This window comes from Euprymna scolopes, chromosome 16 (assembly GCF_053919585.1).
Source record: "Euprymna scolopes isolate OS-2025 chromosome 16, ASM5391958v1, whole genome shotgun sequence".
In the NCBI taxonomy this organism is placed as follows: Eukaryota; Metazoa; Mollusca; class Cephalopoda; order Sepiida; family Sepiolidae; genus Euprymna; species Euprymna scolopes.
Genome location: NC_136497.1, coordinates 109677769 through 109704744, shown reverse-complemented (window position 1 = coordinate 109704744; position 26976 = coordinate 109677769). Strand labels below are relative to the sequence as shown.

The 26976-nt window shown below is 23.6% G+C and overlaps 1 protein-coding gene across 7 annotated transcripts in view; it reads right to left on the bottom strand.

Moving 5' to 3' along the window:
- The window catches only part of LOC145296047 (regulating synaptic membrane exocytosis protein 2-like), an 874180-nt gene that overhangs the window by 218287 nt on the left and 628917 nt on the right, over positions 1-26976 (bottom strand). For all 7 annotated transcript variants that reach the window (XM_080142091.1, XM_080142092.1, XM_080142093.1 and 4 more), the window contains 2 exons: positions 25035-25084; positions 2326-2441 (listed from right to left, as the gene is read on the bottom strand). In XM_080142091.1, coding sequence (XP_079998217.1) covers positions 2326-2441; positions 25035-25084 — 166 coding nt within the window. The remainder of the gene's footprint in view (positions 1-2325; positions 2442-25034; positions 25085-26976) is intronic.

Genomic DNA, 26976 nt, shown 5'->3' with positions numbered 1-26976 from the left:
TAATTTCAGCTCCTTAAGTGCCGTTTGTGATAAGTAGAGCCCGGATGTGTTGTCAGACACATACACTGCCTGTCGTGTTTCTCTTGATCCCACCTTAATATGTAAAAACAGGACCCCCTTGATGTGTAACTGGCTATTTGTTATATCCCTTATCCGATGGGTAGTTGGAACCAAGTACCCATTTGGGTACCTGAGGAGTCCTTGAATCTCGGGGCCAACAGAGCAAGTTTGGGCTCCTGTGTCCGCGAAGGCTTGGATGGCGTGGGTGCTCACTTTCATCGGCTTCTTTGGCACCCTTCCAAAGGTCGCATGGCACTTGTTCATTACAGTTACCTCTGCTGTAACTGAGGGGGGCGGTTCTGGGGTGCCCACCTGGAACTGTTTCCCATTCCACTCAAGGTGAGGAATGTTTGCCGGTTGTCTCTCATTGTGTCTGTGAGTAGGGGCTTTATCCGTGGTGCAAAACATGAACGACTCCCCGCTTTTTATAGCCTCCATTTTGGATCTATTAATTTTCCGGCACACCTTTTTAATGTGCCCTACTATTCCACAAAAGTGGCACTTGAGTCCCACTGCTGGGCAATCTTTCCGGTTCATCGATCCACCTCGGTGTGAGGTTTTTCCGCAACCGTTGCAAGGTTTGGTGTCCCGTGGGGTCGACAAGGCCTTTGCCTCATGCATTTGTTGTACTTGATTCGACCTTTGTACCCCAGACATCGCGAGAGGTTGTGTGGTATCTGAAAAGTGTGGAGTTGCCTCGTCTGTTGCCTCGAGGCAAACCAACCGTGAAAACTTTAGATCCAAGGTAGGAAGTGTAGCTGCCTCTGCCAGTACCCTTCTCTGGTGTTCGATATTTCTTAACCCTGCCATCATTTGCCCGGCAACCATATCGTCTGCGTAATTAACCTGCTGCCGGCAAGTGGGTTCGTTCGGACACTGAATACGAAATTCACAAAATTTCACCTGGCCACGTAACCTCGATAAAAAATGGGTCACTGACTCACCCTCATTTTGCTTCATGGAGTGAAACATTTGTCGGTGGACTTCCTTGTGTAAGCCTCGAACGGCCACCAGTCGTATTTGATGAAGAAGGTATTCCTCTACCGCATTGTTGAGTCGTTCTGGTCCAACGAGCTCAAACAGTAATCTGTTCGTTTCCGGCATGCATAGTTCGTTTCGAATTGCAGCTGGATTTTCGAGTCTGCACATCTCCTTGTACCGTGACCAGGTGTCTAAAAAGAGTGCCCATTCGCTACCTGTTGAGTCCAGACCTATAGAAGGTCGCTGCATTCTTTTTGTTTGCGGCGTGTTCGCTCGTCCGTGTAAGATGTCCTTTCGTAATTCGATGTTTTCTTTTTGTAACTCGACTAGTTGACGTAATAAGAGAGCGTTTTCTTGTTCCATAGTGTAACGATATCTTTAGTCCAATGCTGCGATATAAGTATTTCACGTTTTAAAGTGACAATATGTTTGTAGCGCCATGTAAGGTTTGCGTTTTAAGCAAGCTGGTTTTCCAATCCGACAGCATGTCGCCGTGAACGAATGTAAACACATAATGGCGATTCGCCTGTCCTTTTATAAGTCTTTCCTGAGGCACTGGGTGATCCAGGGAAAGTAACCATGACACGAGTCATGAGAGCATCTTTAGAGCCAAAGTCTAGATATCAGCAAGATAAATATCATTAAATAAATGCAAAGTCTGAGCGAAATGGAGATAACTCCTTTCTGGCCTCTACAATTAACAAAAAACTACTTTGCTAGAATGAGTGCATTTTCATTTTCTGAAAGGTACTGTTTCAACATTGATATAATATAGTTGCATAATAATCAAGAAATTATAAAACGTTCAAATTGAAGTCCTACTGATTAGATTCTCTTCATGAACAACATTGTCACTGTGAATTAAAAAAATTAATATTTTAACTTGAGGAAAAGTGGTCATCCCAGAAAAAAACAGTGCTACAAAAAGGCTATTTAACTATAATTATAATTACAGATCCCACAATTAATTAGAAATTAAATATAACATACAAGTAGGTGAAAGATCAAAAAATAATGTTAGTAAATAAAGCACTACCCCTTTCGACTGAAGGAAAATGAAAAAAAAAAAGAGAAAAACATTTCTACATAGTTATAAATATTTAGTGTGATTAGAAAATGTTAATTTAGAGTAATAAAATTAATATTTTTAGTATCAAAATAAGACCAGTCTTTCTCAATTAGAAACTTTACAAATAAACTCAATTTTATGCTTTTCAATAGCAATGTCGTCGTCATTGTCATCATCATCATCATCATAAAAAAGAGAAATGAAAAACTATTTACCTGGATTCTTCCGGTGATTTGCGGTGAATGAGTCCGCTTTCCTGAGGCACTGGGTGATCCAGGGGAAGTAACCATGACACTTGGACGAGTCATGAGAGCATCTTTAGAGCCAAAGTCTAGAAATCAGCAAGATAAATATCATTAAATAAAATTGATAAAACAAGATTAATCCTATTTTTTAATTCATTATAATCGGAATTTAATTTTTTTTATTTGATTATTATTTTATTATATCTATATATATCACATCTTCATAATATCTATCGATATGACTATTATTTTATTATATCTATATATATCACATCTTCATAATATCTATCGATATGACTATTATTTTATTATATCTATATATATCACATCTTCATAATATCTATTGATATTACTATTATTTTATTATATCTATATATATCACATCTTCATAATATCTATTGATATTACTATTATTTCATATGATAGATGTATACTTTCTATCTCTAACTGAAACTATGTTATAATTTTCAAATATTTGATTTAAAAAACAACTCAAATCAAATTTAACTTAATTTGTACATAGATAATGAGAGTAATATTATAATTTATATTCTACATGAAACAACCTGTTCTAAAGATGTATTACCAATATATATATATATATATATATATATATATATATATATATATATATATATATATATATAGACGAATATTGGCTGAAGAGAGCTTGATAAGGATACCTTAAACGGGCCTTATTATCGGGCTTGAAACCGACGGTACCAATGATCTGTCTAAACTAACAACTTTCTGTACACAAAATATATATATGCTCTTAAAATTTGGATTTTCCTTTTAATTGAGCACTCTGCTGGAATTCTTTTTCCAAAAAAAAAAAAATAATCATATATATATATATATATATATATATATATATATGAAAATGTATAAAAAAGAATACGAAAAGTATAAAAGCTTATAACTCTTCTTTATTTTTTTTCTATTGGTGACGTACAGGAATACAAAACACTATGAATTCATTCGTAAATCAAGGGCTATTTCTTGTTCGAAAAAAGAATGAAAACGTTGTTTCCAAATGCAACTGTTTTAAGACAGAAACGCTCCTTTTTATTTATTTATATATTAAAAGTTACATACACATATGCAAACAAATACTTACACATACAAATATATACATATAAACGCATGCATACATATACATATACTAACAAATACACATGCACATTCATAAATGTTTGTGCATATACTTACACGTAGAGACAGCTTTACATATATACACAAGTTTACATAAGCGAATGTAGGGGCAGAGAGAGAGAAAGAGAGAGAGGGACAGGAAAAGAGGTAAGGTGTGTGTAAATACATATATATATATATATACATATACAGTAATATGAAGAAAATTAACACTTAAAGAAACTGTGTTTTGAAAAAACACACATATACACACACACATAACTTTTTATCCACATATATATATATATATATATATATATATATATATATATATATACATATATATATATATATATATATATATGCATATATATATATATACATATATATATGTATATACATATATATATATGTATGTATATATATATATGTATATACATACATATACACATGCACATATACATACATATACATATATATACACATACAGACGTGTACATACACATTCATGTACATATACACATACACTTGCATAAATACATACATATATGCGTACATAATACGCACACACATACACATACATAAACCAATGTGTACAAGAATATAAAGGAAAAAATTTAGGGAAAATGTGAAGGTTTCGGTTTAAATAAAGTAAAATGTAGTGCTAAATTTTAACAGTTTTAAAAGGCAGATTGTAATAAAAATTTTTCAGCATGCTGATGCATTTTCAAAGTTAAAAAGATCCTCAGAATCATGTGTACATAAAAATACACTTATTCAAGCCATATTAACATGTTAATTCCTATATACTGTACTAAATTAAATATTCGTATATAATCGGTATCATTAGAATATGCATTACTTTTTTATATTATTTACTAATGGTTAAAGATATGTTTTGAGGTGCAAAACTTGTAAATACATTTGCAAAAAATGGATAGAAAGCTTGTAAAAATCAACGCACATATTAGCAGGAGAAAATCGTTAGATTAAATAAAAAGAAAATATGATGATGAAATGAAACAGCACAAAATGGGAATTTTTTATTTTTTAATGTACCAATAATTTTTTTATTTTTTAATGTACCAATAATTTTTTTATGTTTTAATGTACCAATAATTTTTTTACTTTTATTAAAAAAAGTACAAAATAATTTTTAATTTTTTAATGTACAAATAATTTAAAAATTTTTTTAATGTATCAATAAATTTGTAATTTTTTAATGTAGCAATAATTTTTTAATTTTTTAATGTACTAATACATTTTTAATTTTTTAATGTAGCAATAATTTTTTAATTTTTTAATGTATCAACAAATTTTTAATTTTTAATGTACCAATAATTTTTTAATTTTTTAATGTACCTATGAATTTTTAATTTTTAAATGTACAAATAATTTTTTTATTTTTGAATGTACAAATAAATTTTTTTAATTTTGGAATGTACAAATAAATTTTTAATTTTTTAATGTACAAATAAATTTTTAATTTTTAAATGTACAAACAATAGATTTTTTTAAATGTATCAATATTTTTTTTTATTTTTTAATGTACGAATAATTTTTTATTTATTAATGTATCAATAAATGTTTTATTTTTTAATGTACTAATACATTTTTTTTTATTTTTTAATGTACTAATAAATTTTTTATTTTTTAATTTATAAATAAATTTTTATTTTTTAATGTACTAATACATTTTTTATTTTTTAATGTACGAATATATTATTTATTTTTTAATGTACTAATAAATTTTTTGTTTTTTAATGTACAAATAAATTTTTTATTTTTTAATTTACAAATAAATTTTTATTTTTTAATGTACTAGTACATTTTTTATTTTTTAATGTACTAATAAATTTTTTATTTTTTAATGTACTAATAAATTTTTTTATTTTTTAATGTACTAATATATTTTTTATTTTTTAATGTACAAATAAATTTTTTGTTTTTTAATGTACTAATATATTATTTATTTTTTAATGTACTAATATATTTTTTATTTTTTAATGTACAAATAAATTCTTTGTTTTTTTATGTACTAATACATTTTTTATTTTTTAATGTACTAATAATTTTTTTATTTTTTAATGTACAAATAATTTTCTTATTTTTTGATGTACAAATAAATTTTGTATTTTTTAATGTACTAATACATTTTTTCATTTTTTAATGTACCAATAATTTTTATTTTTTAATGTACAAATAAATTTTTTATTTTTAAATGTACCAATGATTTTTAAGTTTTTAATGTGCTAATAAATTTTTATTTTTTAATGTACCAATATATTTTTTATTTTTTAATGTACTAATAATTTTTTAATATTTTAATATACCAATAAATTTTTTATTTTTTAATGTACAAATAATTTTTTTATTTTTTAATGTACAAAAATTTTTTTTTATTTTTTAATGTACTAATAAATTTTTTATTTTTTTAATGTACAAATAAATTTTTTATTTTTTAATGTACAAATAATTTTTTTATTTTTTAATGTACAAATAATTGTTTTATTTTTTAATGTACTAATACATTTTTCATCTTTTAATGTACAAATATTTTTTTATTTTTTAATGTACTAATACATTTTTTATTTTTAATGTACAAATAATTTTTTATGTTTTAATGTACAAATAATTTTGAATATTTTTTTATGTACTAATACATTTTTTAATTTTGAATGTACAAATAAATTTTATATTTTTAATGTACCAATTTTTTTTTTAATGTATAAATAATTTTTTTTATTTTTGAATGTACAAATAAATCTTTTATTTTTGAATGTATAAATAATTTTTTTATTTTTTAATGTACTAATACATTTTTTATTTTTTAATGTACCAATATTTTTATTTTTTAATGTAAAAATAAATTTTTTATTTTTTAATGTACCAATGATTTTTAATTTTAAATGTACTAATAAATTTTATTTTTCAATGTACACATACATTTTTTATTTTTTAATGTACAAATAATTTTTTATTTTTTAATGTACAAACAAAGTTTTTATTTTTTAATGTACTAATCCATTTTTTAATGTACTAATAATTTTTTTATTTTTTAATGTACAAATAAATTTTTATTTTTCAATGTACTAATACAGTTTTTATTTTTTAATGTAAAAATAATTTTTTTATTTTTTAAGTACTAATAATTTTTTTATTTTTTAATGTACTAATAATTTTTTAATTTTTAATGTACAAATAAAGTTTTTATTTTTTAATGTACAAATATTTTTTTTATTTTTTAATGTACTAATACATTTTTTATTTTTTAATGAACAAATAAATTTTTAATTTTGTAATGTACAAAACAATTTTTTATTTTTTAATGTACTAATACATTTTTTATTTTTTAATGTACTAATAGATTTATTTTATGATGTACAAATAATTTTTTTATTTTTTAATGTACTTATACATTTTTTATCTTTTAATGTACAAATAATTTTTTATTTTTTAATATACTAATACATCTTTTTATTTTTAATGTACAAATAATTTTTTATGTTTTAATGTAAAAATAATTTTTAATATTTTTAATGTACTAATACATTTTTTGATGCACTAATAAATTTTTCATTTTTTAATATACTAATACAGTTTTTATTTTTTAATGTATAAATAAAGTGTTTATTTTTTAATGTACTAATAAATTTTTTTATTTTTTAATGTACTAATACATTTTTTAATTTTTAATGTACTAATAATATTTTTATTTTTTTAAGAACAAATACATTATTTATTTTTTAATGTACTAACACATTTTTTATTTTTTTAATGTACTAACACATTTTTTATTTTTTTAATGTACTAATACATTTTTTATTTTTTAATGTACAAATAAATTTGTTATTTTTTAACGGACAAATAATTTTTTATTTTTTAATGGACAAATAATTTATTTATTTTTTTAATGTACTACTACATTCTTTATGTTTAAATGTACAAATAATTTTTTTAGTTTTTAATGTACTAATACATGCTTTAATTTACTAATACATATTTTTTTTTTAATGTACAGATTATATTTTTATTTTTTAATGTACCGACACATTTTTATTCTTTAATGTACAAATCAATTTTTTAGTTTTCAATGTACTAATAAGTTTTTTATTTTTTAATGTACTAACACATTTTTAATTTTTTAATGTACAAATAAATTTTTAATTTTTTAATGAACGAAACAATTTTTTATTTTTTAATGTACTAATACATTTTTTAATTTTTAATGTACTAACTCATTTTTTATTTTTTAATGTACAAATAAATTTTTTATTTTTTAATTTACTAATAGATATTTTATTTTTGTGTACAAATAATTTTTTTATTTTTTAATGTACTAATACATTTTTTATTTTTAATGTACTAATACATTTTTTATTTTTAATGTACTAATACATTTTTTATTTTTTAATGTACTAATACATTTTTTATTTTTAATGTACTAATACATTTTTTATTTTTAATGTACTAATACATTTTTTATTTTTTAATGTACTAATACATTTTTATTTTTAATGTACTAATACATTTTTTATTTTTTAATGTACTAATACATTTTTTATTTTTAATGTACTAATACATTTTTTATTTTTAATGTACTAATACATTTTTATTTTTTAATGTACTAATACATTTTTATTTTTTAATGTACAAATAAATTTTTATTTTTTAATGTACAAATAAAATTTTTAATTTTTCATGTATTAATACATTTTTTATTTTTTAATGTACAAATAATTTTTTTAATTTTTAATGTACAAATAATTTTTTATTTTTTAATGTACTAATACATTTTTTATTTTTTTAATGTACTAATAATTTTTTAATTTTTTAATGTACAAATAATTTTTTTATTTTTTAATGTACTAATTCATTTATCATTTTTAATGTACTAATACATTTATTTTTTAATGTACTAATAAATTTTTTATTTTTTAATGTACTAATAATTTTTTTATTTTTTAATGTACTACTAAATTTCTTATTTTTTAATGTACAAATAATTTTTTTATTTTTTAATGTACTAATAAATTTTTTATTTTTTAATGTACTAATACATTTTTTTTAATGTACAAATAATCTTTTTAATGTACCAATACATTTTTTATTTTTTAATGTACGAATAAATTTTTTATTTTTTAATGTACTAATACATTTTTATTTTTTAATGTACAAATATTTTTTTTATTTTTAAATGTACAAATAATTTTTTTATTTTTTATTGTACAAATAATTTTTTTTATTTTTTAATGTACAAATAAATTTTTTATTTTTTAATGTATTAATAAATTTTTTATTTTTTAATGTACAAATAGTTTCTTTTTAATTTTTTAATGTACGTATAATTTTTTTGTTTTTTGATCTACAAATTATGTTTTTATTTTTTAATACAGTAATAATTTTTTATTTTTTATGTACGATTACATTTTTTATTTTTTAATGTACAAATAATTTTTTTATTTTTTAATGAACAAAACAATTTTTTATTTTTTAATTTACTAATACATTTTTTATTTTTCAATGTGCTAATAGATTTTTTATTTTTTAATGTACAAATAATTTTTTATTTTTAAATGTCCTAATAAATTTTTTATTTTTTAATGTACTAATACATTTTTTTAAATGTACAAAAAAAGTTTTTATTATTCATTTTTATTATTAATTTATTAGTTTTTATTTTTGAATGTACTAATAAATTTTTTATTTTTTAATGTACTAATACATTTTTTAATGTACTAATACATTTTTATTTTTTAATGTACTAATACATTTTTATTTTTTAATCTACAAATAAAATTTTTATTTTTTAATGTACTAATACATTTTTATTTTTTAATCTACAAATAAAATTTTTATTTTTTAATGTACTAATACATTTTTCATTTTTTGTGTATAAATAAATTAGTCATTTTTTAATGTACAAATAAAGTTTTTATTTTTTAATACACTAATACATTTATTATTTTTTAATGTACTAATAAATTTTTTTTATTTTTTAATGCACAAATATTTATTTTATTTTTTATTGTACTGATACATTTTTTATTTTTTAATGTACAAATAAATTTTTTATTTTTTAATGTACTAATACATTTTTATTTTTTAATGTACAAATAATTTTTTTATTGTTTACTGTACTAATACATTTTTTATTTTTTAATATACTAATACATTTTTTTAATGTACTAATACATTTTTATTTTTAATGTACTAATACATTTTTAATTTTTTAATGTACAAATACATTTTTTTATTTTTTAATGTACTAATACATTTTTTTATTTTTTAATGTACCAACAAATCTTTTAATTTTTTAACGTATCAATAACTTTTTTTGTTTATTAATGTACCAATTAATTTTTAATTTTTTAATGTAACAAGAATTTTTTTTATTTTTAATGAACCAATAAATTTTTAATTGTTTAATGTACCTATAATTTTTTTTATTTTTAATGTACCATTAAATTTTAAATTTCTTAATGTACAAATAAATTTTGTTTTTAATGTACTAACACATTTTTTATTTTTTTAATGTACTAATACAGTTTTTATGTTTTAATGTACCAATAAATTTTTTATTTTTTAATGTACTAATAATTTTTTTATTATTTACTGTACTACCAAATAAATTTTTTATTTTTTAATGAACAAATAAATTTTTTATTTTTTAATATACTAATACATATATTATTTTTAATGTACTAATAGATTTTTTATTTTTAATGTACAGATACATTTTTTATTTTTTAATGTACTAATAATTTTTTTTAATGTACTAATACATTTTTTATTTTTTAATGTATAAATGCTTTTTTATTTTTTTAATGTACAAATACATTTTGTATTTTTTCATGCACGAATCCATTTTATTTGTGTACAAATAATTTTTTTATTTTTTAATGTACTAATACATTTTTAATTTTTAAATGTACTAATAAAGTTTTTATTTTTAATGTACAAATAATTTTTTATTATTTAATGTACTAATACATTTTTATTTTTAAATGTACTAATAAATTTTTCATTTTTTAATGTACTAATACACTTTTTATTTTTTAATGTACTAATACATTTTTTTATTTTTTAATGTACCAATACTTTTTTTAATTTTTAACATATCAATAAATTTATTATTTATTAATGTACCAATTAATTTTTTATTTTTTAATGTACCAATAATTTTTTTAATTTTTTAATGTACAAATAAAGTTTTAATTTTTATGTATGAATAAATTTTTAATTTTTTAATGTACCAATAATTTTTTTGATGTACTAATAATTTTTTTATTAATAATGTACCAATAAATTTTTAAATGTACCAATAAATTTTGAATTTTTTAATGTACCAATACACTTATTTTTTTAATGTATCAATAAATGTTATATTTTTTAATGTACCAATAAATTTCATACTTTAGAATGTACCAATAAAGTTTTTATTTTTAAATGTACCAATAATTTTTTTATTTTCTAATGTGCCAACAATTTTTTTTATTTTTAAATGTAGCAATAGTTTTATTTTATAATGTACCAATAAATTATTATTTTTAAGTTTTTATTTTTTTATATTCCAAAAATTGTTTAATTTTTTAATGCACTAAGAAATTTTTAATTCTTTAATGTACTTATAAATTTATTATTTTTTGTGTACCAATAAATTTTCTATTTTTTTTAATATTTCAGTAAATATTTTATTTTTTTATGTAAAATAAATTTTTAATTTTTTTATATACGAATGAAGTTTTTATTTTTTTACTGTAGCAATAATTTTTTTTTATTTTTTAATGTAGCAATAATTTTTTATATTTTGATATGTACCAATAATTTATTTATTTTTCAATTTACCATTAAATTTGTTATTTTTTAATGTACTAATAAATTTTTTATTTTTTGATGTACCAATAAATTATTATTTTTTTAATATACCAATAAAATATTTATTTTTTATATTCTAATAATTTTTTAATTTTTTGCACCAAGAAATTTTAAATTCCTTACCGTACCAATAAATTATTTATTTTTTAATTTACCAATACATTTTTAATGTACCTGCATTTTTTTATTTTTTAATGTACCAATCCAGGTTTTATTTTTTAATGTAGCAATAATTTTTTTATTTTTGAATGTTCAAATAATTTTTTGATATTTTTTAATTTATCAATAAACTTTTTATTTTTAATGTACCAATAAACTTTTTATTTTTAATGTACCAATAAACTTTTTATTTTTAATGTACCAATAAACTTTTTATTTTTAATGTACCAATAAATTTTTAAATTTTTTTATGTACCAATAAATTTTTAAATTTTTAATGTACCGATAAATGTTTATTTTTTAATGTACCAATGAATTTTCTATTTTTTAATGAAACAATAATTTTTTTATTTTTTAATGTAACAATAATTTTTATTTTTTAATGGACGATAAATTTTGTATTTTTAAATGAACCAATAAAGTTTTTATTTTTTAATGTACCAATAATTTTTTTAATTTTTAATGTACTAATAATGTTTTTATTTTTTTATGCACCAATAAACATTTTATTTTTTAATGTACCAATATTTTTTTTTATTTTTTAATGTACCAATAATTTTTTTTATTTTTTAATGTTTTTAACATTTTTTATGTACCAATAATTTTTTAATTTTTTAATTTACAAATAAAGTTTTTATTTTTTATATATCAATAAATTTTTTATTTTTTAATGTACCAATAAATTTTTTTGATGTAGTAATAATTTTTTTATTAATAATGTACCAATAAATTTTTTCATTTTTATATGTACCAATAAATTTAAAAATTTTAAATGTACCAATAAATTTTTAATTTCTTAATGTCCCAATAAATTGTTTATTTTTTAATGTACCAATAATTTTTTTTTATTTTTTAATGTACCAATAGGTTTCTCAGTTTCTAAATGTACCAATAATTTTTTTTTTTTATATTTTGATGTACCAATAAAATTTTTAATGTTTTAATGTACCTATAATTGTTTATTTTTTAATGTATTAATAAATTTTTAAGTTTTTAATGTACCAATAAATTTTTATTTTTATGAAGCAATAAATTTTTTATTTTTTAATGTACCAATAAAGTTTTTATTTTTTGATGTACCAATAAATTTTTAATTTTTTTATGTACCAATAATTTTTTTATTTTTAAATGTATCAATAAATGTTTAATTTTTTTATGTACCAATAAATTTTTTATTTTTTAATGTACCAATATGGTTTTTATTTTTTAAAGTACCAGAGCTTATACAAATTTTTTTTCTAGTTAATTTGTAATACCATATCATTCGGCAGCGCATTATCCTATTCCGAAGCCAAGAAAAATAAAAGGAATTTTTTTTTTTAATTTTAACCCAAAGGAAAAAACAAAGCATATTAACTCCTTCCAACAGACCTGTTTGCAAATATATCTGCTCCCACTGCATAAACCCTTACTCAGTCCCTAGTCCAGTAACAAACAATGAAATAGCAATGCCCTGTAATCACTTTGAGGAGTATAATTTTTCAGTTGATATATAACCCTTTTAAACTAACCCGTTAACATTGCGCAGAAATACCTGGCTTAGGACCCAGGCATGGGGAAAACCCTCTTGGTGCTGATGGACCCATAGATCTTTCCAGGTCATCCATCTAGGAGAAGGAAAACTCTGAAGCTAAACCTAAGGGAGGAAGGCCTCTCCAGTCTTGGATGACAACCTTCCTAGAGCTGGTGACTCAAACAAATTACCGGTCTGCAAACCTAAACTGCTTAAGGAGTAAATAGGCACTGTCCGGCTTCCATACTCCTTCTTTGCTTATTAGTTAGGCATAGAGGTCAAATCACAGGGAGTCGACAGAGCTTCAGTGGTCGATCTTGTTTCCTGACTAGGGCAATGAACGCCGTTTTCCCCATTCCCGACATATCCCATCCCCTAAACTGGGCACTTGGAAGTGCTTGAATGCCATAATGCCAGTACAAGTAGATTGGATTGACCATCGTCTGATAGGTTGAGGGTACCGGATAGATAGTTCCTGGCTGCTGTTCCCGACTGGTAGTACAGGTCTCTAACTCTTTGGTAGCGCTTAGAGCGGCTGCTCCATCAACAGTTGTATAATATCGGGTTGTTTGTAGTGCCATGTCGCGCATGGAAAGGGACCCTGCAATCATCCCCGCTGGGCTATCCCGAGGCCACAATCCTAGTAGATGGCAGGACAACTGATGGTCTGCTTATGTTGCATGTCTGGTATTCTGCATAACTACTTGTTTAGCATCCCTTACCTAAACTGAAACTCTAAAAAAAAAAATGACAGTACAATAAAAAATTACGCTAAAACCAGGCCCAAACTCAAACAAAACCAACCTGCCTTCTCCCTTGAGGCTTGCATTTACGAATATCCGTGGGCTTAGAACTAATTTCAATGATGTCAAAGCATTTCTCCTAACAAACACCCCGGATATCTTAGCACTAAGTGAGACTAACCTACACTCTTCCATCCCTCCTAACTACTTTAACATGTCTGGCTATCTCCTACTCTGCTGTAAGGACTTTAGTCTACATTTGTAACACCCTCCCCTTGACTAAAGAAACAAACCTAGAATCGGACGATCAAGCCTTTATGTGCTTTAGACTAAACATACAACATAACATTAACTACTTTTATTTTCTCTACTGCTCTCCCTCGACCCAGGACTGCACCGTAATTAACAAAGTCTCTGACAGCATAGACACAGCACTCTCCCTCGACACTAGCGCACAAGTACATGTATTTGATGACTTTAATGCCCACCACAAAAACTGGCTTGGATTCTCTACTCACACTGATGCAGCGGGCAGCACAACACATAGCTTTGCTATATCTCACTCCCTATCACAAATGGTTACGTTCCCAACCCATTTCCCTGACCAGCAAGAACACCACACATCACTTCTAAATCTGTTTCTGACCACAGTTACCAAGGATTGTATAACAAATGCTGACAGCCCACTCGGGAATGTTGATTGTGCAGTGATAATGGTCGAAATCGCCCTAAACTCTAGACCCAAAACTGAAGAGCCAGTGCTCAAAACAACGAGATATCTTATCAGAGATGCCCCATGGGGAAATATTTTTTCTTTTCCTGCTGAACAGTGCGCAAATGAGATGACTGAATGGTTCAAAACGGCAATTGAACCACATGTTCCCATGCGGAAATTTTATAGCAAGCCCCACTCTCCCCAATGGTTTACTTCTACTTGCGCAACTGCCATTGCTCAGAGGCAACATGCATACCGCAGATTTAACCGACATAAATCCAGTTCAAACAGACAGAAGTATATAGAAGCTAGAAGTAATGTTAAGAAAGAAATAGCGACAGCTAAGAGAGAATTTATGGAAATCATCAAAAAACGCATAGAAGCACAAAAATTAGGAATGCGTTACTTCTGGAAAATCTACAACAGTGTAGTAAATAATGGGCAATCAACAATTCCCCCTCTAACCAACAATCACGAGGTTGTTTGCTCAGCAACCGACAAGGCTAATATGCTTGCCAGTCGGTTTGCCTCAAACTCCACACTGGACCCTTCCAACCACCCCCTACCTGACTTTCCTTTGCGGACAGACGCCATGCTAGACGATCTAAAAATCACCCCTGCTCAGGTGCATGCTATCATAAAACCTTGACACTGCAAAAGCATGTGGACCCGATCTCATCCCAGCTGTGCTATTAAAAAAGTGCTCAGCCGAAGTAGCTCCAGTTCTCTCCAAACTCTACAACAAATGCCTTTATGAATCTTGCTTTCCGGACTGTTGGAAAACTGCTTCTGTGGTACCAGTATTCAAGAATTCTGGTGATAGAACTGACCCATCTAATTATTGCCTCATTAGCCTCCTCTCACTTTTTGCCAAAATATTTGAGACCTTAATTAACCATGCTCTAGTTGATAACCTTACAGATGCTAAACTTCTGACTGACAAACAATATGGATTTAGACAAGCCCGTTCCACAGCAGACATCCTCACTGTAATCTCTGAACGTATATACCATTCACTGGACAAAGCGGGGGAGGGCAGAGCAGTAGCTCTAGATATATCTAAGGCTTTTGACAGGGTGTGGTATGAGGGTCTCCTCAGGAAAATTAGATCATACGGTATCACTGGTAGAATACTTAACATAATTAAATCCTTCTTAGATAAGAGAAAAATCCAGGTTGTCCTCGACGCTCATACATCTAAACAATATGATATAAATGTGGGAGTGCGTCAGGGGTCTATCCTTGGACCTTTATTGTTCCTAATATTCATTAATGAACTCCCCGACAAAATTGCCTCTGAGATGGGTATATATGCTGATGATACCACACTCTATAACAGGCATGACAGGAAAACAAATGAACACATATCTAAAGAAATGGCAAAAACACTAGAGGATGACCTCCAATCAGTAGTGGAATGGGGACATAAATGGATGGTCACATTCAATGCTGCCAAGACTAAACTGGTTTCCTTCAATAATTACAAGGAACCTTCTCTGCCACCAATAGCAATGGCCAGTGACTTTTTATCTGAGAGTACATCTTTCAAACTGCTTGGCCTAACGTTCACAGGAAATATGAGTTGGAACAATTACATTGAAAGCGTTGCCAGGGCCGCTGCGAAGAAGGTAGACTCTCTCTACTGTGCTAGAAAACTACTAACACCTGAAAGTATCCTGTACCTCTATAAGGCCACTATTCGCCCATGTATGGAGTATTGCTGTCACATTTGGGTTGGTGCATCTGCTACTAGTCTCTCGCTCCTAGACAAGGTTCAAAAGAGAGTCGCAAATCTGATAGGCCCTGAACTGGCATCTAAGCTTCAGCCTCTATCCCATCGATGTAATGTTGCATCCCTCTGCCTGTTCTACAAGTATTTTAATGGTGAATGCTCTGGCGAACTGCAGACACTTGTGCCCCCATGATGTAGACACCCTCGACAAACGCGACAGGCAGCTAAATCCGACCCCCACACAGTAGAGATCCCTAGATAAAAAAGATCTTTCTACTCCAGTAGTTTCTTCCCTAGAACCGCTAAACACTGGAATTCCATTCCAGGCCATTGCTTCCCCAACTGTACTGACATGCAGAAGTTCAAGTGTAACGTGAAGAGACATCTTGCTGCTCAAATCCCTACATAGTACCCCAGTAGCTGTTGCCCCTGATAGTAGCCCCCTACACCAAAGTGGCAATGGCCTTGTTTGGTGGAAAAATGTAATAAAAAACAAAAAAATAAAAATAAAGTTTTCATTTTTTAATGTACCAATAAGGTTTTTATTTTTGAAAGTACCTATAATTTTTTTTAAAGTACCAATAAATTTTATATTTTTAATGTACCAATAATTTTTTTATTTTATAATGTACCAATAAAGTTTATATTTTTTAATGCACCAATAAATTTTTAATTTTTAATGTACCAATAATTTTTTATTTTTTAATGTAGTTATAAATTTTTGTATTTTTTAATGTAGCAATACATTTTTTATTTTTTAATGTACCAATAATTTTTTTATTTTTTAATGTACCAATAAATTTTTTTATTTTTTAATGTACAATAATTTTTTTATTTTTAATGTACCAATAAATTTTTTTTATTTTGTAATGTATCAATAAATTTTTTATTTTTTAATTTATCAATAAAGTTTTTATTTTTTAATTTACCTATAAAGTTTTTATTTTTTAATTCATCAATGAAGTTTTTATTTTTTAATGTACCAATAATTTGTTAATTTTTTAATGCAACAATAAATTGTTTATTTTTTAAGGTACCAATATATTTTTTAAGTTTTTAATGTAACAATAAATTTTTTAATTTACCAATAAATTTTTAATTTTTTAATGCACCAAAATTTTTTAAATTTTTTAATGTACCAATAAATGTTTAATTTTTTAATGTACCAATAAATTTTTATTTTTTTATGTACCAATAAATTTTTCAATTTTTAAATGTACCGATAATTTTTTTATTTTTTAATGTACCAATTACTTTTTGTTATTTTTTAATGTATCAATGAAGTTTTCAATTTTTTAATGTGCCGAAAATTGTTTATTCTTTAATGGACCAATAATTTTATTTTATTTTTTAATGTACCAATAAATTATTAATTTTTAATGTACCAATAAATTTTCAATTTTTTAATGTATTAATATATTTTTAATTTTTAATGTACCAATAATTTTTTTAATTTTGAATGTATTAATAAAGTTTTTATTTTTTAATGTACCAATAATTTTTGTATTTTTAATGTACCAATAATTTTTTATTTTTTTTGATGTACCAATAATTTTATTTATGTACCAATAAATTTTTTATTTTTAATGTACCAATAAATTTTTTATTTTTTAATGTGCCAATATTTTTTTTATTTTTTAATGTACCAATAATCTTTTTTTAATTTTTGATGTAACAATAAATTCATTATTTTTTAATGTACCAATACAGTTTTTATTTTTTAATGTACCAATAATTTTTTAATTTTTTAATGTACCAATAAAAAACAATATAATTAATTACACAACAATTAACATAAATGTCTTAATACTCAATTAAAACGAACTAGGAGGAAAAAATGTAATAATATTCATTTAAAACCAATTAGAAGGCAAAACAAAATACATTTCCCAAAGAAATTTAACAATTTAACAAATTCCTTTTGCCAATGTAAGAAAGATTTCCAAGCAGCAATGGAAACAGATTCCAAAATTTTGAGATGGAAATATTTTTAATAACGGCAAAAGAAGTAATGAAAATCTTCCTTTTTAGAAAATCAAAAAAACTCATTAATTTTCTATGTTTTTGAATTTTTGAGATGAAAACTGATCTTTTGTATTACTTAATAAGACTATTCTCATTTCGGCTGTTCTTCCATAGCATTGTGATTAATGCAATCTCTAACATTTTCCAGGTACAACTTTATGTTCAAACGTTGATTCTACCTTTTTTATATTGAATGTTGTGTATGTGTTATAGTTAAAAAAATAATTTTTATATTGATTTAATTTCTTTACTAATACAATTAATTCTGCTCTCAATAATTTTTTGTAAAATAAAAAAGTTTGTTTTCAGCATCAAATGGAAAGTACAGATGGACAGAAACTAAATAACTGTAAAAATGTAAAAATTGATTTATGTTTATTTTAATCGGACATATCACAAAATAATACAGTAGTATCTGAAAACTTTAAAATGTTGACATTGAATCAGGTTATGTGTCCTTCATCCTTCATAAACAAAAAAAATCATTGATAAACAAAAAAATCATTGATAAACAAAAAAATCCTTCATAAACAAAAAATTCTTTCATAAACAAAAAATCTTTCATAAACAAACAAATCTTTCATAAACAAAAAATCCTTCATAAACAAAAAATCATTCATAAACAAAAAAATCATTCATAAACAAAAAATCTTTCATAAACAAAAAATCCTTCATAAATAAAAAAAATCATTCAAAAACAAAAAAAATCCTTCATAAACAAAAAAGCATTCATAAATTAAAAAATCCTTTATAAACAAAAAAATCCATCATAAACAAATCCTTCACAAACAAAACATCCTTCATAAACAAAAAAATCTTTGATAAACAAAAAAATCCTTCATATAGAACAATATCATTTATAAAAAAAAATCATTCATAAACAGAAAAATCCTTCAAAAACAAAAAAATCATTCATAAACAAAATAAATCTTTCATAAAGAAAACATTTTTCATAAACAAAAATATCCTTCATGAACAAAAAAATCTTACATGAACACAAAATCCTCCATAAGCAAAAAAATCCTTCATAAAAAAATCTTTCATAAACAAAAAATCCTTCATAAACAAAAAAATCTTTCATAAACAAAAAATTCCTTCATAAACAAAAAAATCATTCATAAACAAAACAATCATTCATAAAGAAAAAAATCATTCATAAACAAAAAAATCATTCATAAAGAAAAAAATCCTTCATAAACAAAAAATCTTTCATAAAGAAAAATATCTTTCATAAACAAAAAATCTTTCATAAAGAGAAATATCATTCATAAAATGAAAAATCCTTAAAAAAATCATTCATAAACAGAAAAATCCTTCAAAAACAAAAAAATCATTCATAAACAGAAAATCTTTCATAAAAAAAAAATCTTTCATAAACAAAACATTTTTCATGAACAAAAAAATCTTTCATAAACAAAACATTTTTCATAAAAAAAAAATCTTTCATAAACAAAACATTTTTCATAAAAAAAAAATCTTTCATAAACAAAACATTTTTCATGAACAAAAAAATCTTTCATAAAGAAAGAAAATCTTTCATAAAGAAAACATTTTTCATAAACAAAAAATCTTACATATACAAAAAAATCCTTCATAAACAAAAAAATGTTTCATAAAGAAAAAAGTTTCATAAACAAAAAAATCCCACATAAACAAAAAAATCTTTCATAAACAAAAAAATTCTTCATAAACAAAAAAATCTTTCATAAACAACAAAATCTTTCATAAACAAAAAGTCTTTCATAAACAAAAAAATCCTTCATAAACAAAAAAATCATTCATAAACAAAAAATCTTTCATAAACATAAAAATCCTTCATAAACAAAAAAATCATTCATAAACAAAAAATCTTTCATAAACAAAAAAATCCTTCATAAACAAAAAAATCATTCATAAACAAAAAATCTTTCATAAACAAAAAAATCCTTCATAAACAAAAAAATCATTCATAAACAAAAAAATCATTCATAAACAAAAAATCTTTCATAAACATAAAAATCCTTCATAAACAAAAAATCTTTCATAAACAAAAAATCTTTCATAAACAAAAAATCATTCATAAACAAAAAAATCTTTATTAAACAAAAAATCCTTCATAAAGAAAAAATCTTTCATAAACAAAAAATCCTTCATAAACAAAAAATCCTTCATAAACAAAAAATCTTTCAGAAACAAAAAAATCTTTCAGAAACTAAAACATATTTCATAAACAAAACATTTTTCATAAACAAAAAAAATCTTTCACATATTTGACAATGCACACTTTATTAACAATATTTTTATTTAAACTATAAAATATTAAACTATTAAATCTTTATTTAAACTATTAAATATTAATCTTTATTTAAACTAATGTTCTTATAACATTTTTATTTAAACTATTAAATATTAAACTATTAAATATTAATCTTTATTTACATTTTTAAATATTAAACTATTAAATATTAATCTTTATTTAACCTAAAGTTCTTATTACATTTTTATTTAAACTATTAAATATTACACTATTAAATATTAACCTTTGTTTAAACTATTAAATATTAAACTATAAATTAATAATCTTTATTTAAACTAATGTTCTGATAACATTTTAATTTAAACTATTAAATATTAATCTATTAAATATGAATCTTTATTTAAACTATTAAATATTGAACTATTAAATATTAATCTTTACTTAAACTAATGTTCTTATACCATTTTTATTTAAACTATTAAATATTAAACTATTAAATATTAATCTTTATTTTAACTAATGTTCTTATAACATTTGTATTTAAACTATGTAATATTAAACTATTAAATATTAAATCATTAAATATTAATACTTATTTGAACTATTAAATATTAAACTATTAAATAATAATCTTTATTTAAACTAATGTTCTTTTAACATGCTTGCCTGTTTCCCACCTGACTACAACTTGGACGTCTTCAAGTCCAACATAAACAAACTCCTGACAAACCGCCCTCTATCAAAACCCCCAATACTAACGATTACTACAATACTATCTCATTGATTACTGTACACGCAATATCCCTTATCTCTGAGTGGCCTTCAGGCCTTTATAAGTGGTGACCCCCATGTAAAAAAGAAAAAAATTTAAACGATTAAATATTAACTTATTAAATATTAATCTTCATTTAAACTATTAAATATTAATCTTCATTTACACTATTGAATATAAAACTATTAAATAATAATCTTTATTTAAACTAATGTTCTGAGTACATTTCTATTAAAACTATTAAATATTAAACTATTAAATATTAATCTTTATCTAAACTATTAAATATTAAACTATTAAATATTAATCTTTATTTAAACTAATGTTCTGATAACATTTTTATTTAAACTATGAAACATTATACTATTAAATATGTAACTTTACAATATAAATCTCTATTTAAACTATTAAATGTTACATTATTAAATATTAATCTTTATTTAAACTAATTTTCTTATAACATTTTTATTTAAACTATTTAATATTACTATTTAATATTAAACATTAAATATTAATCTTAATTAAACTATTAAATATTAAACTATTAAATATTAATCTTTATTTAAACTAATGTTCTTATAACATGTTTATTTAAACTATTAAATATTAAACCATTAAATATTAATCTTTATTTAAACTATTAAATATTCAACTATTAAATATTAATCTTTATTTAAACTAATGTTCTTATAACATTTTTATTTAAACTATTTAATATTACTATTTAATATTAAACTATTAAATATTAAACTATTAAATATTAATACTTATTTAAACTATCAAATATTAAACTAATAAATATTAATTTTTATTTAAACTAGTGTTCTTATAACTAGTGGTGGGGCGATTAATCGGAATCGGAATCGTTAATCGTAAGAATCGTGTATTTTGGGAGGTATCGGAATCGGAATCGCATCGTTAAAAAATACCTTTATTTTCCGATTCCTTCATTACGATTCTTTTAGTCTGATGTTGAAAAAAAGAAAAAAATTTCTTGATATTTCTAACCGCAAGAGAGAAATAAAAAGAAACCAAAGAAATTCATTATTAACAGGGCAATGCTTAGTGCCCCTCCCTTACAAGGTTCATTCATTCAGATCTATTGTAATCAAAACTACAAAAGAGTTAACTTGAAAAGAAGTATGCAGGGCTCTACATTGCGAGTAAAAATTAAAAAAAAAACGCTTATCTTTTTGGCGATTGTTTTTTTTTACTGACAAATCTTCTAATAGTGAATGAAAATGCTTTTTCAACTTATATTTTCTTAAAATAAAACGAGCAAAGTCAAATTATTTAAACAGTAAAAGGTTTAATAGAACAATATACTTTTTTTTCTTTTTTTAAAGGAAGGCTTTTGAAAGAAATATCTCTAAAATGAAATTGATCACGTTGTATTATTTCGCAAAGTTTTGACAGTAGTCGGTTTCTTTTGAAGTTTCAAAAAAATCGACCCCATACCTATTTCTTCCAAACCTAAAGTTATTAAGTAACCCCTTCGTTAATTTAAGGGTAATTAATTCAATTCAGTCAAGTTTTTTTTTTTTTAATTTCATTGAAATAAAATCCATTATTTTTTTTTTCCCCAGAAAGATAAACCCCTGAATTTGATTATATTAAAAGCAGAATGATATAATCTTTTTTCTAGAATTTTAAATTGAAAATTAAAAGTGTTTTGCATAGTTTTTTGCCGCACGAAAAAGAAATTAATATATATTTTTTTAAAAGGTTTTGTAATAAATTAATTTTTATGTCTAAATAATATTTACGATTAATTAAATAATTTCATTTTAAAAAGTATTTATAAATAGAATTTTACTAAGGACTTATAGTTTAGCAATATTGAACCGCATCAACCATGTGTGAATTGAACACAGTCAACCAAAAACAAAATTCAAAAGAAAATGCGATATTTGCATTTCATTATGTAAACTTTTATACATTGGTTTCAAAAATTAAATTCTATAAGTTTTTTTTGTTAACTACCGGTTGGTACAATTTACCGCCCCATCCCTTTATATTTTTTTCTTTTTGTCTTTTTTAGTGGATTATTTTCAATTAATTATCCAAATAAGTGACTAGCTTTAAAACAAAATTTAATAGTAAATTATTTGTTTACAGATAAACTGAATTTTCTAATATGGCCCAAAGTCCAAAATAAAGTCTTTTTGAAGATGATGAGTTGAAAGCCATTTGCAAAGTCTGTCAAATTAAAATATCGCGAGGAATAAAACCATCTAACATGACCACAACCAACATGTTAAAACATTTAACTATGAAGCATCCAAATAAATTGGAGGAGCAAAATAAAAAAGAAAAGGAACAAAAAATTACCAACTAGTCACTCAGAGCAGTTTTATTAGTGAGGGTCGAAATCGCAGTGTCTTTTTTTTTTTTTTTTTTTTTGCCTACGTCACCATCTAGGTGTCACCATTTTTTTTAACACTCCTTAACTTCAAAGAGTAAATACAATATATACAACTAAAAAAATAATTTTTAAAAATGCTATGCTGATTTCATTCATGAAAAATTCTTTTAACTAGAAATTAAAACTTAGGTAAAGATAGCTGACTGACAGCTTTTATTTAAACTATTAAATATTAAACTATTAAATATTAATCTTTATTTAAACTATTAAATATTAAATCATCCAATATTAATGTTTATTTAAACTAATGTTTTATAACATTTTTATTTAAACTATTTAATATTAAACTATTAAATATTAAAGTGTTAAATATTAATCTTTATTCAAACTATTAAATATTAAACTATTAGATATTAATTTTTATTTAAACTAATGTTCTTATAACATTTTTATTTAAACTATTAAATATTAAACTATTATTATTTAATTTATTTAAACTAATGTTCTTATAAAATGTTTATTTTAACTATTAAATATTAAACTATTAAATATTAATATTTATTTAAACTATTACATATTAAACTATTAAATATTAATCTTTATTTAAACTAATGTTTTATAACATTTTTTTAAACTATGTAATATTAACCTATTAAATATTAATCTTTATTTAAACTATCAAATATTAAACTATTAAATATTAAACTATTAAATATTAAACTATTAAATATTAAACTATTAAATATTAATCTTTATTTAAACTATTAAATATTAAAATATTAAATATTAATTTTTATTTAACCTAATGTTCTTATAACATTTTTATTTAAACTATTAAATATTAAACTATTAATATTAATCTTTATTTAAACTAATGTTCTTATAACATTTTTATTTAAACTATGTACTATTAAACTATTTAATATTAATCTTTATTTAAACTATTAAATATTAAACTATTAAATATTAAACTATTAAATATTAATCTTTATTCAAACTATTAAATTATTAAATATTAATCTTTATTTAAACTAATGTTCTTATTACATCTTTATTTAAACTATTAAATATTAAACTATTAAATAATAATCTTTATTTAAACAATTAAATATTAAACTATTAAATATTAATCTTTATTTAAACTAATGTTCTTATAACATCTTTATTTAAACTATGAAATATTAAACTATTAAATATTAATCTTTATTTAAACTAATGTTCTTATAACAAAATTTCTTCATTAAACTTTTGTATTTCTTTTTCCATGTTCCAGGGAATACTGAGTAGTCCTGCTAGTTCTTTAATAAAATAAAAAAAAGTTTATAAAAAACTAAGATTCACAAAATAATTTGATCTCTTTACATGCATGAACATGCATTAAAGAATATGTGAATTATTAGACATTACCTCGAGATGGATGATCAACTGGTTGCAATCCAGGAGGAATTTCACCAGTTCTGCAAAGTAAATAAGAATCTTTCACAATTTCAAAAATGAAAATAATTTCATAATTTTTTACTTCCTTCAAACAATGAAAATATTCCAAAAACATAGTTTTCGATTAGGTCATTATTTTTTTAAAAATTTAAATCTTTCATTATTTCATTACTTATTACAGTTTGCAATATTCAGTAAAGAAGAAAGAATGAGCATATTAATGTTTCATATTTCTTTTGATAACCAGTATACAATATACACATGCCTCACAACTCATCAAACGATTATTAACATGTGTATGGAATGGGTCAATCAGGTGCAGTTTCAGCAAATTTTGGGAAGCGTAAGAGTTTTAAGGACACAATTACTTGGCAGCCAACAACTAATGTGGGCAATATGTTCCATACTTCAACAATTCTGTATATGAAAAATTGTATTTGAAATTCATAGAAGTTATGCTTCTTTCTTAGTTTGTATGCATGTCCACAAAAAAGTGCTTAGGGTTGTTGCTGGTTAATAAATTAGTGAATGGTTACTTAGGTAATCACTAATGTCATTGCTTCATTGAATCCAAATTCATGGAAACACAATATTCAGAATATGGCGTGTGTCTGATGGGGAGGAGGGGGCAATCACATGGCTGCACATCTCTGAATGGTTTTGAGATGGTCCATGTCCTGAGATAGGAGCTTGAAAGGAGCTAACAAAGGTCTTGTTATAATTAATTAATTCTTTAAATTGTGTACAATTTTAACAATGTACTTTTTCATGATTGCAGTATCAGTGAATTTGAACTCAGGGAAGAACACAAAATTACTGCTTACAATAATACCCAGGTCACATTCACAAGAATAATTTTTTATGTAACTGTTGTGGAAAGAATATATGAATGTTGTATTTTATTCCCCAAAATGCATGGTAGTACAGTTGTTCACAACCAGTTTTAGTTTGTAAGGGATTGGTTAATATCCAGCAATGCCTGGTATCACTGCAGTGGTGTGGGCATAGTTAATTATCTTCTAACCCTTAACAAATAAATAAAAAATAAATAAATAAAATAAAATAAAATTAAAAAATAAATAAAAGGTGTCAGTAATTAGTAATTATGAATACCAGTTTCAACATTTAAAAACATAGAAATTTATTGATAAAAACACATTCTTAAATGCATTTGTGCTCTGTCATCGCACAGGAGCAGAAAACGTTTTGGATTTTGGAATTAAATGAGAATTTTTTTCTGAATTTGAGGGAATAATGTCCTTTAAAGAAATAGGAGCAAAAAGGAATTAAAATTTCTTCTTAGAATAATCATATCCAATTAAGGGTATATCCTTTCCATGCAAATATGTCCAAGTTGATTGGCCAAGTAGTAATTCTGCTTGGCTTGAAAAACTAGTAATGTTGAGCAGCAAAAGCATATTATTCCTTCTAGAAGAGTTGTTTTGCGGCATGTGTTCATATTGCTGGAACGACAGGCAAAGAGAGAAAGATGCAAAGAGGAAAAGATGCGCAAAGTCATGTTAGTGATTTTATGTCGGCAAGACGGAGTCAGGCAGCGAGTTGCTTACTTGTGGTATTGCATCCTGAACTGGTTTGGATTTTGCGTTCAGTATTTTTATACATTTCTGGGTGGCTTCCAGCAAAGACGTTAGAAAAAGATTTAAGAAATGTGTTTTTCTTCGAGTATGATTGGACAGAAAGTGGATAACCTGTCAGATGGTATAGCTCTGTTTATGTGCGTGTGAAAAGAAAAAGTTTAATTTTTATTCTCCACAAAATTTGCATGGGCGGATACAACAAATGTGATCGTAACTGATTCATTTTAATGTCTGTGGCATATCGCTACAAGAACCCCTAGAAAGAATGTCTATAAGGAGGAAATAAAATATGTTACTGGGTAAAGTTGGTTGAT